The 19177-nt window shown below is 47.9% G+C and overlaps 1 protein-coding gene across 6 annotated transcripts in view; it reads left to right on the forward strand.

Moving 5' to 3' along the window:
• Sptan1 (spectrin alpha, non-erythrocytic 1) overlaps positions 1 to 19177 on the forward strand; it is a 71176-nt gene that overhangs the window by 49834 nt on the left and 2165 nt on the right. For 3 of the 6 annotated variants that reach the window (XM_058581812.1, XM_058581813.1, XM_058581814.1), the window contains 17 exons: positions 1014 to 1117; positions 1249 to 1411; positions 3759 to 3890; positions 4083 to 4220; positions 5158 to 5262; positions 7667 to 7875; positions 8633 to 8753; positions 8975 to 9096; positions 9402 to 9534; positions 11537 to 11635; positions 13461 to 13620; positions 14021 to 14097; positions 14639 to 14848; positions 15266 to 15562; positions 15736 to 15848; positions 17205 to 17222; positions 18290 to 18352. In XM_058581812.1, the coding sequence (XP_058437795.1) occupies positions 1014 to 1117; positions 1249 to 1411; positions 3759 to 3890; positions 4083 to 4220; positions 5158 to 5262; positions 7667 to 7875; positions 8633 to 8753; positions 8975 to 9096; positions 9402 to 9534; positions 11537 to 11635; positions 13461 to 13620; positions 14021 to 14097; positions 14639 to 14848; positions 15266 to 15562; positions 15736 to 15848; positions 17205 to 17222; positions 18290 to 18352 (2264 nt within the window). The remainder of the gene's footprint in view (positions 1 to 1013; positions 1118 to 1248; positions 1412 to 3758; positions 3891 to 4082; positions 4221 to 5157; positions 5263 to 7666; positions 7876 to 8632; positions 8754 to 8974; positions 9097 to 9401; positions 9535 to 11536; positions 11636 to 13460; positions 13621 to 14020; positions 14098 to 14638; positions 14849 to 15265; positions 15563 to 15735; positions 15849 to 17204; positions 17223 to 18289; positions 18353 to 19177) is intronic. The other 3 variants (XM_058581815.1, XM_058581817.1, XM_058581816.1) reach the window with 2 other exon arrangements.

Here is a 19177-nt window from a genome sequence, read left to right on the forward strand (position 1 = left end):
ACAATAGAGTCTGAATCTAGATTTTTTTCCTGATTGGCATTTTCTCTTTTTAACAGTTAGAATGAAAAACAGTCACTGACTTGGTTTTCTCAGCTAGAGAGATTCAACAGTTTCCTTAAATTAAAATATTTTGTTTTGGGGGCTGGAATTGTGGCTCAGTGGTGAGCACTCGCCTAGTGCATGTGAGGCCCTGGCGATCCTCAGCACCACATAAAAAATAAATAAATAAAGATATTGTGTCCAACTATATCTAAAAAAATAAATATTAAAAAAAAATCTTGTTTTAGGGCTCAAGGTTTAGCTGGGTGGTAGAGCCCTGGCTAGCATTCCAGAGGCCCCAAGTTCAATCCCCAGTACTGCAAACAAAACAAAACATAAATACTGGTGTTAACTACAAAAATAAGCAATGTAGATACCATTAAATCTCCAAAGAATGCCTCTGTGGTCAGAAAAATACTTTCATAAATAACTTTTTAAAAAACTTTTGGGGCTGGGGGTGTGTCTTAATGGTAGACTGTGCTTAATATGCACCAGGCTTTGGGTTCAGTCCCAGTACAAAAAAATAGACTTATAAATTTTTAAATAAATTCCAGTAGTGTTGAGGATTAAGTATTAGTTTTGTCACAGAAAAAATCATTTCATTTTTAAAGGAAGGAAATGTGGGTAGGTGAGTATGTGAATATAAAAAACAAAACACTATTCTGTTTTTGATAGAAAAGTCTGATAACATTTTCCTATTATGCAGCCTTATTGTTTGACATTTACTAGTGTTCCAGCATTTGCCCTACCCCAATGTGACCCGGAATCTTCCTAAATTAAAACTCTACTCTAGTCATGATTAAAATCAAGCTTTCTTTTGGCTTTTTACACTCCTGCTTCTAAAGTGTCAGTGTATTCTGATCCTGTCACTAGCTAGTTCCCAGTCACCCAAAATAACTGTTCTCTTCTGCAGACCAGCAGTGTAGAAAAGCCCAGCCCTGGCTAACTTCACCTTACCCTTTGTTTGCCCCCAGGAGGAGAAGATCGCCGCCCTGCAGGCCTTTGCCGACCAACTCATCGCTGCCGGCCACTATGCTAAAGGAGACATTGCCAGCCGGCGCAATGAGGTTTTGGACAGGTGGGTGTCCCGTGGCACAACATTCCCAGCTCTGGCAGGATTCGAGCCCTCATGCCTGGCCTGCCCGTCTTCCAGCTTCCGTCTCCATCAAAAGGGCTGTTCACATTTGCTCTTCTGGTTCACTTTCTCAGGTGGCGACGCCTGAAAGCCCAAATGATTGAGAAAAGGTCAAAGCTGGGAGAATCTCAGACCCTCCAGCAGTTCAGCCGGGATGTAGATGAGATTGAAGCTTGGATCAGTGAAAAACTGCAGACAGCAAGCGATGAGTCGTACAAGGATCCCACCAACATCCAGGTGAGCAGGGCTGATGGGATGAAATAGCCCCATGTTACTAAGTAGGTTCTGTTAAACAAGGTATCTTTGAAGGTGATATACTTGTAAAACACTTTGCGGCCATGGTGAAGCCAGTGACAACTATTTTAATAAGCTGACAGTGGAAAGCCTCACTAAATGGTTAGAGCCATTTGAAAGCCGCCTCCCTAAGTTGTCTCTACCAAAGCCTGCTACAAAACATCTATGTAACCCCTCTTATTAACTGCGCTGAGCTTCCCAGGGGAAGTATAACAGCAGGGTGAGTCTGTTTAATAGCTGATACTTGTGTTCACATCAGTGTACTGAACTCTTGTTCTTTTAATCTGTTTTTGTAGCTTTCCAAGCTGCTGGTAAGTTGTCCATGTTTTTAAGAGTTAATAGATTCATGAGCTGTGGTATTTGTGTTGTTCTCTGTGGAGTACTGTTTCTGTGCTCACATGTGGTCTGCTGGTGTCTTCTCATCCAGGCTTTTCATTTCTAATCCTCCATCACCCTCCATCCAAGTGTCCCTGTGGGATGTGCTTTCTCTGTTGTAATTAGCCTGCAACCCTACCCTCTCTGCTCCCCCAAGTCAAGTTCTGTACAGTGTTTGATTTGCGGGGCAGTAGTTAACCACTTTCTTTCAAGAGATGCTTCTGTTGAAAGTGGAATAAGTAGCTTTTATGTACAGACTTTTGTCTCAGTCTTGCTGTGGCCCAGGCAGGGCAGTCTAGCCTGGGGTGGGGGGTGAGAGTTGGATGCATACCCTTTCTGGCATTCAGAGGTGCTGCCCCCTGGAGAGGTGCAGGTAGAGAGCTGTGGAGAGACATGGTTTGCGTCCAGATTTGAGAGGAGCAGGAGCAGAGGTTAAGAAAGGAGCAGGCAGATGTTGCACAGCGAAAGGAGACACGTCCATCAGCAGGTAGCTCAGAAGTAACACATCCGCACCTGTAACTCCAGCAACTCAGGGGTGAAGAATTTAGCAAAACCCTGTCTCAAAAAGAATAACTATAAAGCTCTCCTAAAAAAGAAACAAAAAAATAAAAGGGCTGGGGCTGTAGTTCAAGTGGTAAAGTTTGTCCCTGGGTTCAGAGTCTCCCACAAAAAAAAAATTTTTTTAATGAATTTTTTTTAAAAAGTTGCATGTCAGTGGAAGGAATGTGTAGAAAGAAAATAAGTGGGGTTTGAACCAGAGTGGTTGGAGCAATACATGAAAGAGGGACTTAGAGGGCTGAGGCTATAGCTCAGGATAAAATGTTACCTCTCGTGTGAGGTACTGGGTTCAATCCTCAGCACCACATAAAAATAAATAAAGATACTGTGTGTCCATCTACAACTAAATAAATATATTAAAAAAAAAAAAAAAGAGGGAGTGACTTTTGTCAGGGTCTGTGTTTTGAGACACCCTTTGTCCTTGGGTTTTCCATCAGGAGGGTGGGGTATGACCACACCAACATGTCATGTTGGTGCCGAATTGAGCCACTGCAGGTGGGGTGGGGAGGCACCCTCTGACAATTGCTGCCTCTGAAATGAAACATTTGATGCAGAATTCTTACCCAAATCTAGTGCTTTTTTTCTTTTAGTTTTTTCCCCCCATTAACGCTTTCCCCTAAGACGCTGCATTTCTCATCCAAGTGTTTTTGCAGAATCATGCTGCAGCTGTGTCCCTGCAATTGCTTCTTGTAGTGCTTCAGCGCCTTTTGTTTCTTCATGAATTCTTGAAAACCATTGTAGTTCTACAGCCCTCTCTTCCTAGCAAGAGTAAATTCCAACCTGTCATCAGGCCTATGTTTTGACAGTAGCCCGATGTTTTGATTAATGACAGCTACCAAATTATACACCAACAAAGCCAAGTTCTATAGGAACTATAGATTTTTTTCCTCAATGAAGGACAGAACCAGCCATCAAATCTATTGCTATGTGGTGATGGCTGCCTTAGATGATGAGATATCCCCACACATAGAGCTTTTGTTCAATAAGGACAAAGCCATGGATGGAAGTTGACATACAAGAATGCTCAAAATTGAACATGGCCATTGCTATCTGCTGTGGAATGTTAGAAAGCGTGTGCTTCTGGGACTTGCTCCCAGTGAGCTAGGGCAGACGCTTTCAGAACTGACTTTCATCCCCTGCTCCTGAGCTTCCTTTCTTTTCCAGTCTGAACCTTCACTGAACTCCTCACAGATCAAACCCTACATTTCACACGCCTTCTGGTTGCCTTCTATAAAGTACATTGACTCTTGACCCATTTCTAAGTTCCTTCACTCCCTCCCTCCCTTTGAGCCTCTATCCTGCCTTAAAGATGTGCCTCACAGGCGCTGGCTTTGAAAGGTGGTTTTGGCATTTTCAGAGCAAGCACCAAAAGCACCAGGCCTTTGAAGCAGAACTACATGCCAATGCTGACCGGATCCGTGGGGTCATCGATATGGGCAACTCCCTCATCGAGCGTGGGGCCTGTGCTGGAAGTGAGGATGCTGTCAAGGTATGGCCCAGGGTTTCCTGACCATCCACCTCTTAAGCAGGGACCTAAGAACATAAAGTGATTAGGGACTTTCCGAAGGCTGCATTGCAGATGGAATGTTGGTAGCAGTGGCTCTTCTGTTGATTTTCTCAAACTGGGCTTCAGGAGAGGGCATAGATTCCACCAGCCCAGCAACTCCATTCTCCTCCACAGGCCCGCCTGGCTGCCTTAGCTGACCAATGGCAATTCCTGGTGCAGAAGTCAGCTGAGAAGAGCCAGAAACTGAAAGAGGCTAACAAACAGCAGAACTTCAACACTGGAATCAAGGACTTTGACTTCTGGCTCTCTGAGGTAATGCAAAGTGGTTCTCCCTTCCTTGGAGCAGGGAATTTCTTGTCATTTGGAATAATAAGGCAGCAAGCAAGCCCAAAACCAGGAGTAGAGAGGGCTCACCAGGTACACAGTAACCAAAGTCCTTGTTAGCAAATATGAGTTATCTGCTGTGAGGGTTTAGAGAAAAGAGCTGATATGGATGGGGTAGGACCTGAACCTTACATCACTCCTCTCCCAGAGAATACAGCAAGGAAGAGACAGGGGGTCTAGCTGGTGGTCAGCTCTGACAAATCTATGTCAAGATAGAGCCAGAAGAGCAGGGAGTCAGGGAGCCAGAGTGAGGAAATTGGGAAAGTAGAGATTAGGAATAGAAAGTTTGGAGACCACCATTAACATTTTAGAGTGTATCTTCCCAGTTTATGTGTATGTCCTTGAGTATTTGAAGAGGTGTTTGTATTTCATGTAGTTGAGGTGTAACTTTTCATTAGTATGGATGGGGGAGTGTTAGGCCAACTCAATAAAAATTCTTCCCTACCATTTGAGTGACTGGGTAAGTCCCTTGCAGATCCCCGCTGTATTTGATCATTTCCATATTGTTGGACATTCTTGTTTCCCTATTTCGAGGCCGTACACTCTTACTGCTATGAACATCCCTGTGTGTTATTCTCTGCTCACACTCCTGCTTCTTTGCCTAAGGTGTTTCAGCACAGTGGGGTGCTGCACTCTTTGCCCTTACCCCACCAGGCAGGCCTGGGCTTTGGCCACACTGTTGAAATTAATGGGCTCTTGAGTTGCATTGAATTGGCAGAGGGGGAGAGTGTCACACTGGCCCAGCTAAGTAGGTGACACACCTCATGGCTGAGAAGAACTTGGAATACCAGCTGGGCACCCTGGAGTATTCAGAGTACCATGTGGACACTGCACTGCAGCCTTTCCCTTTTGTTTTCATTGGCAGGTGGAGGCCCTTCTGGCATCAGAAGATTACGGCAAAGACCTGGCTTCTGTAAACAACTTACTGAAAAAGCATCAGCTATTGGAGGCAGACATCTCTGCCCATGAGGTAAGGTGGGCACAGCCACGTGGTGAGTGGGAAAGCATCAGGCCCCAGGTATCTGCACCTCAGGAAGAGAGCTAAACGTTTGGGGAAGGAGAGTGCTGTCTGGCACCAACCTATTGGCTCTCGAGGTGGCAAGGTCAGGGATTGCCAATTACCAAGGCCCATAAGAAAGGTTGTTTATTTAGGTCTTATCTGTCACTACTCACCATCATTAAAAATTAATTTTAAAGATACCCAAAGGTTTGGGCTGCAGTTGTGGCTCAGTGGCAGAGCACGTGCCTAGCATGTGTGAGGCACTGGGTTTGATTCGAAGTACTGCATATAAATAAATAAATGAATAAATAAAATAAAACAAAGGACCAATGACAACTAAAAAGATTTTTTTTAAAAATACCCAAAGATTTACAATACCATATGATTCTGCTTCTGTATTCTTTTATTATTTTTTTTATGAATTTTTGTATTTATTCGTATTTGGTGCTGAGAATGGAACCCAGGGCATCACACATGCTAGACAAGTGCTCTACCATTGAGCCACAACCCAGCCCCCTGCTTCTGTATTCTTGAAATAACAAAAGTAAAGATACAGAGAACAGATCTGTAGATGCCATGAGGTAGGGTGGGAAAGGGCTGCACCTGTAAAGGGGCCACTCAGGAGAGCTCCCTGTGGGAACAGAAGAGTTCTGTATCTTGCTTACATGCACCTACACATGTAATAAAATTGCCTGGGACTTTGCAGTTGAACGTAATCTCACAGATACATGAATGAGTGCATATAAAAATGGGTGGCATATAATATATAAGCATAACCCTCTGGATTACACCAGTGTCAGTTTCCTGGCTTTTTTTTTTTTAATAATTTTTTTAATTTGTTTTGGGCTGGGGATGTGGCTCAAGCGGTAGCGAGCTCGCCTGGCATGCGTGCAGCCCGGGTTCGATCCTCAGTACCACATACAAACAAAGATGCTATGTCCGCCGAAAACTAAAAAATATATATTGAAATTTTCTCTCTCTCTCTCTCTCAAAAAAAGAGTATGAAAACAGCTATATTATATAAAAAAATAATTTTTTAATTTGTTTTAATTAGTTACACATGACAGTACAATGATCTTGACATATCATACATTTGAATCAGATGGGGTATAATTTCTCATTTTTCTGAGTGTACAGGTTGCAGAATCACATTGGTCATGCAGTCACATAATACATATAGCAATAATAAAGTCTGTTTTATTCTGCTGTCCTTCCTTTCCCCCCTTCCCCCTCCCCTCCCCTCCCATCACTTCTCTCTACCCAATCTAATGTGACACACTTCTTTTTTTTTTTTCTTTTTCCTCACTTCGTCATACATGTATTCTGTATAACGAAGGGGGTCTCCTTCCATCTTCCGTGCAATTCCCCTTCTCCCTCCTTTTCCCTCCCACCTCTCTTCCCTATCTAGAGGTAATCTTCTTCTCATGCTCTTCATCCCTAACAGTGGTGATGAAGGGGACACACCCCTATCAGTTAGTTTTTCACCCTGAATTAATTTTATTAAAATACACTGGTGCATCCTGGACTGTGGATGGGTCTTTTATGCGCATGTGATTTTATAGCAGCATGCATGTCTCATTTGGTAGATCTTGGTTAGCTGAGTTATGCATGTTCGAAGTGTTGACACATTCTATTGGTGACACTAAAATATCACATTCACTAATATCACCACCAGTCTCTTCAGAAAAATCTTTGTTAGGGGAGGTTGTCAAGCTCATGGTGGCAGATACAATTTTTTCAAAATTCTGATTTTCTCCTGAAAGTTTGGATTTTATGAATAGTAGTAAACTCAGTTTTTTAAAAGTAACAGGGTTGGGGTTGTGGCTCAGTGGTAGAGCACTCGCCTAGCATGCACAAGGCACTGGGTTTGATCCTCAGCATCACATAAATGTAAAATAAAGATATTGTGTCCACCTAAAGCTAAAAAATAAATATTTTTAAAAAAAAGTAACAGGCTTATTTTTCCATTCCCAACCAAGATATCCAAAACTGAATATTTAACAAAATGAATTTTTGCTACTTTTTAAAAGAATGTTGAGGTGTAGCTTATTGATAGAGCATGTGTGTAGCATGTGAAAGACTGTGGGTTTGATCCCTAGCACCAAAAAAAAAAAACAAAAATAAAAGTGAAAGTTTAAAGGATGTTCTTAGGGGAAACTGCATTTCTTACTGGAGGCAGATGACAATGAAGAACCCTCTGTTTCTGCTGCTGTGCTGCAGCTGAAGCACTGGTGCTCCCCACCACAGTGCAGAGAGGACAGTTTGGGTCCACAAGGCTCCATACCTCAGTAAGGAATCCTGAGTTCTTATTTTCAAGTAGCTGTTCATGGGAGATCCGGGTTCTTGATCCCTCCTGTCTGCCCCTTCCCTTCAGGATCGCCTGAAGGACCTGAACAGCCAGGCAGATAGCCTGATGACCAGCAGTGCCTTTGACACCTCCCAAGTGAAGGACAAGAGGGACACCATCAATGGGCGCTTCCAGAAGATCAAGAGCATGGCAGCTTCCCGACGAGCCAAGCTGAGCGAGTCTCACCGCCTGCACCAGTTCTTCCGGGATATGGATGATGAGGAGTCCTGGATCAAGTACGTGCTCATACAGCTGCATGCTTTGTGTTTCTAGGAAACCCCTAGAGCCTTCAACAGCAGGCAGGAATAGAGGCTGCCTGCAGAGGCGGGTTGTTTCAGGCTTCTCTGGACCATGAGGAAGGAAAGTGTCGCAAAAAAGGGCACAGCTCAGAGACTCCACTGGGCTGGACCGTAGCTCCACACACGCTTGCCTGAGTTGCCTCATTTCTTTGGCTGTCGAGGTATGTAGTGGATGACCAGTGATGGCCCCAAGCTGATGGCAGTCCTTGATGTTCCATTCAACCTTGCCCTTTGGTCCCTTAGGTGTTAGTGGGTTTGTTCTGTTATGGGGAAGGTCACTTTTTCAAGGAATGAGAGTGTTTTTGTTTGTGTTTCCCCAATTTCCCCATCCCCCAAAGTGTCAGGCTGTCTTTTGCAAATGATATAGCATTTTGTCGGACCACTTATGAGGCTCTCTTTTAGTTATTAATTTTCTTAAAATCTTTAAAAAAATTATGCACCTAAATATCGAATGCATTTACAGATCTATGATGGATACATGGTTAAATGGGGCTCATAATGCAGTACCCCATCCCAAACATAGCGCCAGCCTCTGCAGAACTGGGGTACTGTTGAGTTAGTGCATATGGACAGAGGCAGTGTGTCTTCCAAGAAAGAGCAAGGCTTTCCTAGAGAGATTGCTAGGTGTGGTGAGGACACCACAGGTCAGCAGCTGAGCCCACTTGAAAATGAGCATTCTTCTTCTGTTCCCCAGGGAGAAGAAGCTGCTAGTAAGCTCTGAGGACTATGGCCGAGACCTCACAGGTGTTCAGAATCTGAGGAAGAAGCACAAGCGGCTGGAGGCAGAATTGGCTGCGCATGAGCCAGCCATTCAGGTGAGGAGGCGTCTTCTAGGGTGGGAATGGGCCAGGTAACAAAGAATCCCTTGTTCTTATTCCACTAAGGTCTTATGTTCATGGTGCCTCAGCCCAAACCATGAAGGAGAAGTTTTGAATTTGCTATTGAGGCCTTTTTCTGGAAGCCTCAAGATAGAAGCACCCAGAAGCAGGTACCAAGAGTGTTACCAGCCACTGACCTGACTTTTCTTGCCTACCAGGGTGTCCTGGACACTGGGAAGAAGCTCTCTGATGATAACACCATCGGGCAGGAGGAGATCCAGCAGCGTCTGGCCCAGTTTGTGGAGCACTGGAAAGAGCTGAAGCAATTGGCAGCTGCTCGGTGAGCATTCAGATGAGGGAGCTCTTGGGTGCAGAGTGCCAGGCCTGGGCCTCGTGCTAGCTGCTAAAGCTTTTTCGTAGGCATGTGCTCCAGGCCACCTCTGGCCAGCATGCTGGAGCTTGTCCTGTACCCAAATCTGGACCCAGTGTGTTTCCTTCTGAACAATACACTGCCTACTTTGTATCCTATGGAAGGCTGGAGCAAACCACTCATACATCTTCCTTCCTGTGTGTTTTTAAGCTGGTGTTAACTCAGAAAGTCAGTCAGAAGAGATTGATGGCTTTTCCTATCTTTTGTAATTTTAGGGGTCAGCGGCTAGAGGAGTCCTTGGAGTATCAGCAATTTGTAGCCAATGTGGAAGAGGAAGAAGCCTGGATCAATGAGAAAATGACGCTGGTGGCCAGTGAAGATTACGGAGACACGCTTGCTGCTATCCAGGTTAGGGAGTGCCAGACAGGGAACCACAGACTCGATGGCTCAGCGTACAGGAACGCGCTGTCTCACGGTTCTGGAGACTAAAGTCTGGACCGTGATGCCAGCAGGGCCATTCACTCCCCAGCTTATAGAAAGCCCTTCCTCGTCTTCCAGTATCCTATAGTCCCAGGTGTCCTTAGAGTACGGTAGCATCCTCCAGTCTCTGCTTTTTTACACAGCTGTCTTCTCTCTGTCTCTTCTTCCCTTGCATTCTCTTCTGTGTGCCAGTCTCTGTCGAGTTCACCGCCTTGTAAGGGCACCAGTCCAGTTGGATTAGGATCTGCCCTAGTGACCTCTTCTTAACTAGGCACACCCCAGCAGCACAAACCCTATTTCCACCTTTACAGGCACCACAATGTGGGCAGAACACCATACATTGATTAACAGGTGCTGCATAACAACCCTAAAACTCCGTGGTTCAGAGCCACAGCTATTTCTCTTACCCGAGATTCTGTGAGTCGGTGGGCATTTCCTCTGGACTTTCGCTTGAAATCCCTTGTGCAGCTGCATCCTGTCAGAAGGCAGTAGGTGGAAAGATCCTAGGCCTCAGTTGTACTGCTGACAGCCAGGCCTAGATTTTGGCTGGGACAGCTCAATCCCCTTCCACGTGACTTCTTATCCTTCAGGAAGCTGAACCAACTTCTTTTGGCAGCATTCAGAGAGATAAAGGGAGATGCTGCAGGGTCTCTCAGGACATCGCTCATTATTATTCTCCCTGTGTTCTATTGTTGGAGTCCGTCCCAAGGCCAATTATAGGTGGTGCACACCTATAATCCCAGTCATTCTGAAGGCTGACACAGGAGGATTACAAGTTCCAGGCCAACCTCAGCAACTTAGAAAGACCCTGTGTCAAAATAAATTTAAGTTTTAAAAAGAATTTGGGATATAGTTCATGGTTAAAGAGCTCCTAAGTTCAATCCCAGTACTGTAAAGAGAAAAAAAAAAAAAATCAGTGCCAAGTCAGGCGCAGTGGCCTATGCCTGTGAGCCCAACAACTCGGGAGGCTGAGGCAGGAAGAGCACAAGTTTAAGTCAAGCCTGGGCAACTTACCAAGACTTGGTCTCAAAACCAAAAATAAAAAGGGCTGAGGGTATAGCTCAGTGGTAGAGGGTTACCTAGCATGCACAAAGCTCTAGGTTAAGTCCTCAACGGCACACACACACACAAAAAGGCAGTCCTAAAGCAGACAAGGGTCACAGAGGAGATGGAGACTCCCCTCTTGGTAAGAGATGCTAAAAAATGACATGTTCTGATGTTTCTGAGGTCTAGCCAGCAGATTGTGGAAGCTAAGTTTCCAGTCCCAAGAATCAAGGTGGTGGGCTGGGGTTGTAGCTCAGGGGTAGAGTGCTTGCCTGCCATGTGTGAGGCACTGGGTTTGATTCTCAGCATCACATAAAAATAAATAAACTGGTATTTGTCCATCTACAACTAAAAATAAAAAAAAAAAAGAATCAAGGTGGCCTCTGAGCCATCTACCTCACAGTGGGGACCGGTAGGACCACTTAGAAATCTAGTTGGAGTCAGCGATTTCCCCTCTGGTGTATGGCTGAGTTCCCTCGAAGCAACAAGAGCATGTCATCTCCAGTGCCAAGGATACTGGGGAGGAGGAAAAAGACTTAGGTGGTCCCTGGGAGGTCCTTCAGGCTGAACAGGTGTTCATGTTTGTTGGATGTTAACCTGATGATGTGATGAGGGGCAGAGAGACCTGCAGCTCCGTCAGCCAGGTCCTTAACCTCTTCAGAAAGGCCTTCTCTGACCAGAGCTTCCCAGCCCCGTCCATGGCTGGTTCTTACTGCATCCTGTTTCCACTTTCTCTATAAAACGTACTTGCCAGTGTACCGCTGTCCTCTCATTCCCACCTGGACCATGGAGCTGAGGGCTGGCCCCATCAGTGCAGCTGCCCTCTGTCCCTGCGCAGCAGGTCACCTGCCAGTGCTCAGCACCCAGCCTTCCTCCTCTTCTCCAGGGCTTACTGAAGAAACATGAAGCTTTCGAGACCGACTTCACTGTCCACAAGGATCGTGTTAATGACGTGTGCACCAATGGGCAAGACCTCATCAGGAAGGTAAGCCCACTCAGGGATAGCTACATGCAGGTGACACGGTAGCCCACAGAGCTCACCTGCTGGGATGTTGCCCAGACTGAGGTTTGTGTGGAGACAAAGGTCCCATGTTTCATAAGGACGAGGAGGATTACACGATCAGTTGGCTGATTCCCCCTTTCTGAAGACAATTAGTGAAGTTAATGAAGTGTTTACTTTTTCTGCCTGATTAAACAGAGAGGTATCCCTCTTGGTTCTTTTGTGACAATAGCACTTCCAAAATGCTGTTTTTAGTTTATTTCTCAATAGTACAAGCTATTTAAAGATATAGTAGAAAATAAAAATAAGTAAAACAAAGTACTCGTAGCTGGGCGTGGTGGCATATGCCTGCAAAGCCACTCAGGAGGCTGAGGGGGGAAAAACACCTGAGCCCAGGAGAGGAGTTCTAGACCAGTTTAGTCAGCATACCAAGACCCCCATCTCAAAAAAAAAAAAAAAAAGAAATAAAAACTAGAAATCACCCATAAAGGCACCAGAGACAGCCATATCACGTCTGACCTTCTAAATTTTTTGTCTGTACATGATGTAGACATACCTACTATAAAATAGCTGCCTTAGATCTGTTTTATAGAATCACGTTGCTTTACATATTTTGTAAATATAAATTATCCAGAACCCGTCTATAGTACAGGATGATTTAGAAATGAATCAATCTTTCATTCAAACAGCTCTTCCCAGAAAAAGCAAGTTAAAGGGTCCTGACAGCAGAGGGGCCAAAGCTGCCCCATGCTTCAGTTCCAGACAAGCCATGTAGCCATCAGTCCAGAGCCCACCACCTCTAATCACCTGGGAGCTTGGACAGGTGTCTAGTGCCATAGGACACATGTTTTGGTAACCCCCATTTCCTAGGAATAGCACACACACATTGAGCATCTGAGACTGAATGCTACAAAATTTGCGTTTGGTAACTGCCCTTGTGGCTAAGGTTTTGATCTATGGGAAGCTGGACATCTCATCACCGGAAAGCTCTCTTACTGGCTGCATCAGCATAAATTAAAAAAAAAAAAAAAACTAGTTTCAGAGACTCTGTGATTTGCTCACACCTGTGACAGCTCGGCTCTGTGAGCTGTGTGATAACTGGGCTTGGAAGCTCTTGGGCTTCTGGAAGGATCTGGGGCTTTGTCCCCAGCAGTGCTTTCTCCTGCAGAGCTGCTCTTTCAGTTCTGTGCTGGCTGCTGTGTCCTTTCAAATAAGACTTTAACCAAGAATGAGTCCCAGTGTTTAGGGCTTAACAATTTTCAGTGTCCTCAATATCAAAACATTTTCCTGAACCACTGTTTTTAATGCATATTATAGTAGTCATTCCTTGGCTATATAGTTTTTTATTTGAATAATAATTCCTTAGGCTTTTTCCCTCCCCCGCTCCCAGTAAAAAAAATAACACTAGTGGCCAGGTGTGGTAGCACCCACCTATATAACCCTAGTGATTTAGGAGGCTGAGGCGGGAGGATCGCAAGTTCAGGCCATCCTGGGCAACCCTGGGAGACCTGTGTCTCGAAACAATGAAAAGGGCTGGGGATGTGGCTCAGTTGTGGAGTGCGTGAGGCTCAGTTCCCAGGCATTGTAGCATAAATGTCAGCCCCTTCCCAAAAGGAGCAGGGCCACCTCTGAGTCTTCATCCTGAGGCTTTCACTCCGCTTGCTCTTTGGAAGCCTCATCAATAGCCCCTAAGCCAGCAGTGGTCAAGGGGGGTGGTGACCCATCTGACAGAAATTGAGCACCTTCTGGGGTCACAGGTGACCATGGTGGGAAGCGAGGATGACAGGGTGTGCTCTCCTTCATGGCCTAGAACAATCACCACGAGGAGAATATCTCTTCAAAGATGAAAGGCCTGAATGGGAAAGTGTCCGACCTAGAGAAAGCTGCGGCCCAGAGGAAGGCAAAGCTAGACGAGAACTCGGCCTTCCTCCAGTTCAACTGGAAGGCGGACGTGGTGGAGTCCTGGATTGGTGAGCAGCTTCAGCAAGAACCCTGAGTTTCTTATTCCCCAGGGCAGGAGGGTTGTTCCCAGAGCCACGACTTGTGCGTTCCCATGCAGTTGATTTTCTTCTCTAACAAACTCATCAAATGTGGGTCAGAGAACCTGCCTCCAGAGGCTGGGGTGTCATCCAACTCCCTTGCGCTGATATCAAGCAGGGCCCATGTGACCTTGGTAATTCTTGTGCCTCAGAGGGAGGTTCAGCCTGGGTGCAGGGGAAGCCAACTGATGTAAGGTCAAGAAAGGTATTAGTAACTTCAAATTTTAAATGTAAACAGAATAACAGTTGGCATCAATCCTCTCATTTTCTATTTTAATACATCTTGCTGCGCTGCAAAAGGGTGGTATAGCTTCCACGCTTGGTTTTCTAGGTGAAAAGGAAAACAGCTTGAAGACAGATGATTATGGCCGAGATCTGTCTTCTGTCCAAACTCTCCTCACCAAGCAGGTCAGTGTGGCCAGTGTTAGTGAAATTTATTAGGTTAGCATTTCTGGTAGACAGCAGGAGGTCGGTGTCATCCTGCTGTTGAGAAGATCTCCTGTAAGGTCCTCGGCAGTGAGTGGCTCCAGTCTTGAGACTTGGAGCTTCCAAACTTATTGGCAAAGTGAGTGTGTTGCCAGGGTCATGGACCTGGGCTCAGTCATGAAAGTAAAACGATTGTGGTCACATGGGGAGGCAAGTGTTCCAGGTCCTCCCAGGTCGTGGGAAGGGCCTGGCAAGGGCCTGGCAAGTCGGTAGTCCAGGGCCGGTGCCCAGAGCCTGGGTGGAGTGCTGGTTGGGGGCGGGAGGCTGCGAGGAGGCTGCTGCCTTAATCTGAGGTCTGGGGCAAGGAGGAAAGCAGAGGGGAGCCCCAAGTTCCAGGAGGAAGCTGGGCTCAGGCTCCCTACCTGGGAGGACAGATGCTGAAGCTGCAAGCTGTGCACCAGGAACGGCAAGTTCTAGTCTTGCTGCCATCACTGTAAGTGGCTCTGCAACTTCCTCATTCCAGGAAACCTTTGATGCTGGCCTACAGGCCTTCCAGCAGGAGGGCATTGCCAACATCACTGCCCTCAAAGATCAACTGCTGGCCGCTAAGCACATCCAATCCAAGGCCATCGAAGCCCGACATGCCTCCCTCATGAAGAGATGGAGCCAGCTTCTGGCTAACTCGGCCACCAGGAAGAAGAAGCTGCTGGAGGCTCAGAGTCATTTCCGCAAGGTGAGGATGGGAGCAGGTAAGGCTCAAGTGGCTCAGTGACAGGGTCAGCACTCTACAGTATTATGCCACCACCCTATAAGGACACCAAAGCTTCAGCCCATGGAAGCTGAGACCAGGCTTTGGGTCAACTGAAATCAAGGCAGATGGGACCTTTGCCTTTGGGAAGTTGCCCTTTAGAGCCACAGGAGAGAGACAGGTGTGTGAGTGCAGGGGCAAGAAGAGAGGAACGGAAGGCAGTGAAGGCTGAGAAGCAGGTGTGGGAGACGGGAGGCAGAGCGTGGCGCTGCCTTCCCAACAGTCCATACTCGCCTGGATTCCTGAGAGCTGCCCCACCTCCTGCCCACACACCTACCCTCTTCCTGCCTGCGGATGGTGTGTCCCGCCCCCGCGACTCCTGACCAGCTTCTCTGCTTCTAGGTGGAGGACCTCTTCCTGACATTTGCCAAAAAGGCCTCTGCCTTCAACAGCTGGTTTGAGAATGCAGAGGAGGACCTGACGGACCCGGTGCGCTGCAACTCCCTGGAGGAGATCAGGGCTCTCCGTGAGGCCCACGACGCCTTCCGCTCCTCCCTCAGCTCCGCACAGGCCGACTTCAACCAGCTGGCCGAGCTGGACCGCCAGATTAAGAGCTTCCGCGTGGCCTCCAACCCCTACACCTGGTTCACCATGGAGGCCTTGGAGGAGACCTGGAGGAACCTGCAGAAAATAATCAAGGTGCACCTACCACGTATGGCCCTGCCCAAGCCAGCTAACATTCCTGCCCTTCCTGCCCCTCAGATGTAAGGCTTGCTGAACAGCTCCCCAGGGTGTAGCCATGTCCTTGCTGAACCCCTCCGAGAGGGAGGGTCAGGGCCAGCCAAAGTGGCATCTGCCTCCCTTTGGCTCAGGAGCGGGAGCTGGAGCTGCAGAAGGAGCAGCGGCGGCAGGAGGAAAACGACAAGCTGCGCCAGGAGTTTGCCCAGCATGCCAACGCGTTCCACCAGTGGATCCAGGAGACCAGGTGCCTGCCTTTGCGGGACTGACCCAGGCGCATTACAGTCCTGAAGCTGGTCCCCCGAACTCCAGCTCCTGGGCATGGGGAACACGTTTAAAACCAGGGGCCTGAATCTGGTGTGGTAGTATACGCCATAATCCCAGCAATTTGGGCAACTGAGGCAGGAGGATCACAAGTTCAAGGCCAGCCTGGGAGACTTAGTGAGACCCTGTCTCAAAAAATAAAAAGGGCTGGGGCTGGGCACAGTGGTGCACGCCTGTAATCCCAGCAGCTTGGGAGACTGAGGTAGGAGAATTGAGAGTTCAAAGCCAGCCTGAGGATTGGGTTTATGGCTCAGGGGTAGAGCACTTGCATAGTATGTGTGAGGCCCAGGGTTTGATTCTCAGCACTGCATGTAAATAAATAAAATAAAGGTCCATTGTCAACTTAAAAAAATTATTTTTAATTAAAAAAAAAAAAAAAGCCAGCCTGAGCAATTTAGCAAGGCTCTAAGCAACTTAGCAAGACCCTATCCAAAAATAAAATATAAAAAGGACTGGGGATGTGGTTCAGTGGTTGAGTGCCCCTGGGTTCAATCCCAATATCAGAAGAATAACATTTTTTTAAGAATTAAAGGGCTGGGGATGTAGCTCAGCAGAAAAATACTCAGGTTCTAACCCCAATACCATTAAAACATAAACAAACAAAAAAATGGAGGCCTACCTGGTGCTGTTTCCTGTCATTCCAGAGACTTAGGAACCTAAGGCAGGAAGGAATATCATGGATTTGAAGCCAGCCTGGGCAATATAGCAAAACTCATGTCAAAATGTTTTTTGAAAAATTAGAAGGGCAGAGCTGGGGTTGTGGGTCAGTGGTAAAGTGCTCACCTAGCATGCATAAGGCACTGGGTTCGCTCCTCAGCACCACATAAAAATAAAGAGATTGTGTTCACCTAAAACTAAAAATAAATATTAAAAAAAAAAAAAAGAAGGGCTGGGTGGGGTGGGTTGCATCGCTCAGCAATGAAGAACCCCTGGGTTCACTTCCCAGTGCTGGGAGGAAAAAAAAAAAAAACAGTGGCCTGCTTGGGCTAACAGCCCGTGGGCTCTGCCCCCAGAGGGCGGGCAGGCAGTCAGAACAGCGCTCACCATACGTTCCCCTGAGGCTGCGCCCCCAGGTGTTCTGCGAGGGGCATGCTTGGGCCATGGTCAACCCCCAGCAGCAGCTAGGCAACGGCCAGGGCAGGGGCAAAGGCAGACTGGTACTGACAATATTGGTTTTTTTTCTTTCTTTCTTTATCGTGTCCTCCTTGTCCCTTCCCCTGATTGCTGCTGCATCTGGACACCACCTTGTCTCGTGGCTGCTTGGATCTCCACTCCACAGAACGTACCTCCTCGATGGGTTAATATTGTCTTCTTTTTCCGGGCTCGTGATGTCTTGGTGTCTTGTGTGCTTGTCCCTGAGCCTCGTCCCCCTGTGGCCTGGCTTGTAGAAGATCCCAGGCCAGGCCTTCCTGCCCACCCACCCTGTCACCTGAGAAGGAGGGTGTGCCTTCTCCCCACACCCCTCCTCCCTGACAGGGCCTGCAGCCTGGGGGCCGGCCCAGTGCTTCCACCTTCCCACCCAAATTCACAGGTTCTCTTGAGGTGGGAAATGTGACCGAGCAGGAGGCCAGAACAAAAGCCCCAACTGCTGCTCAGCCCCTGGGATCATATTGGACTTCTTTTGCCTGTTTCCCCAGTCTGTCCAAAGAGGCCATATTTCACCCCTAGATGTCCATGGTGCATGAAGCTAGATGACAGTTTGGGGGTGCAGACAAGGTGTGGTCAGAGTATGCCTCCCCCCAGGACTAAGGTGACCCCTAGCATCCTCTAAGGGGAGGGTAACCTAGTAGAAAGAAGGCAGTGCCCAGTGTTAACTATGTGATGTGGAGACAGGGCTTGGAGGAGCCCAGAGAGGAGCAGGGCGCTCCCCCACTCCCAGCAGGGCCTCTGCAGAGCTGGGGACCTTCATCCAGGATGCTCATCCTTGCATTCTTGACCAGTTCCACCAAGACCACAGTGGCTTAACTGGTGCCCCTGAGGTTCTACAGACAGGACAGCCAGGCGGGTGGAGATGGTGATGGGAAAGATCTACCCAAACCAGTCAGGCTATAGGAGTCCACTCAGTGCAAGGGTGACGGTGGCAGCTCGCAGCCTGAGCCTGCGGCTCCCTGGCTCTCCCCCCACCCCACCCTGTCTGCTGCGCTTGGTCTTGTCTCTGTGGTGCTGTGCCCGCTCTCCTGTGGCTCCTCCCAAGCCTTGTCCCGCCTTGCCCAGAACCACTGAGCTGCCCCAAGGTGGCCGCTGGGCCCACCACCTCCAGGTCCCTGCTGGTGCCAGGTTGCCCTTGCCTGTGGCGCGTGTCTGTCAGGGAGGCCCTCGCTGCCGCCCTGTGGTGTATTCACTTGGTTTCTTTTCTTTGACTAGCATAGCATATCGTCGGGTCATTCGTGTCTATCAGTATGAAGTTGGGGATGATCTGTCTGGAAGGTTTTTCTCCTCTTATTTCTCTTCTTCCCTCACTGTGGTTTTACCAATGCACTCTGGACTCCTTAGGCGGCTCCGCTTTCTGACTAACCCACGCCCTCAGCCGCTTGGGCAGGAGGGTCTGTCCTCCCCTCTGCTGCACTGGCCCCACCTCCTGCCCCAAGTCCTGGGGCACCTTTCCCCTGGGATGGGGCGTGCCTGTGAGTTTCGCCGGCTGGGGTAGGAGGAAGCCTGGTGCCTTGCCTTGCTAGTGCACTTTGAACCTGGGGAGATTTTGGAGCTCACCCTGGTCCTCCAGGTCTCCAGGGGTAGATCGGGACAAACATTGGGTACTGTGGAAACGGGGTTAAAATCCCACTGAGGTCTTGCACACCGTGTGAACGCGTCCCTGCACGTGACCCCAACTCATTTGTTGTCTTTGTTCACTGGTAGCCTTTTATGACCTCCTACTGTGTTCTTCTGGGGAGAAGTAGGCTCCCCCAAGAACTTAGCCCTGTAAGGAGGCCTGGCTCTACAGTGGGACCTGAGTCCCAGGGCTTAGTCACAGCCAACCCTTTTAGGCAGCATAAACCACTTGCCAGACGCCCACCTGGGCCTCTTCATTTGTTCCTCTGAGGGGCTGCAGTGTCACTTGAATGTGGCTCCCCTCCTTAGGCACCTGCAAGGAGACTCCAGGAGGCCTGGGACTGCTGGCAGGTCCTCAGCCCTTAGCCTCCTGTCTTGGGTCTCTTGTCCTCCCCACAGCTGCAGAGAAAAGGGGCTCTGTTGTCCCCTCGAGGAACAAAACTTAATTCCCAAGTGACCTCTTGGAGGCCTCTCTTGGCTGGA

This window comes from Marmota monax, unplaced genomic scaffold (assembly GCF_021218885.2).
Source record: "Marmota monax isolate L192 unplaced genomic scaffold, Marmota_monax_Labrador192_F-V1.1 WCK01_AAM20220418_F8-fsc00020, whole genome shotgun sequence".
NCBI lineage: Eukaryota > Metazoa > Chordata > Mammalia > Rodentia > Sciuridae > Marmota > Marmota monax.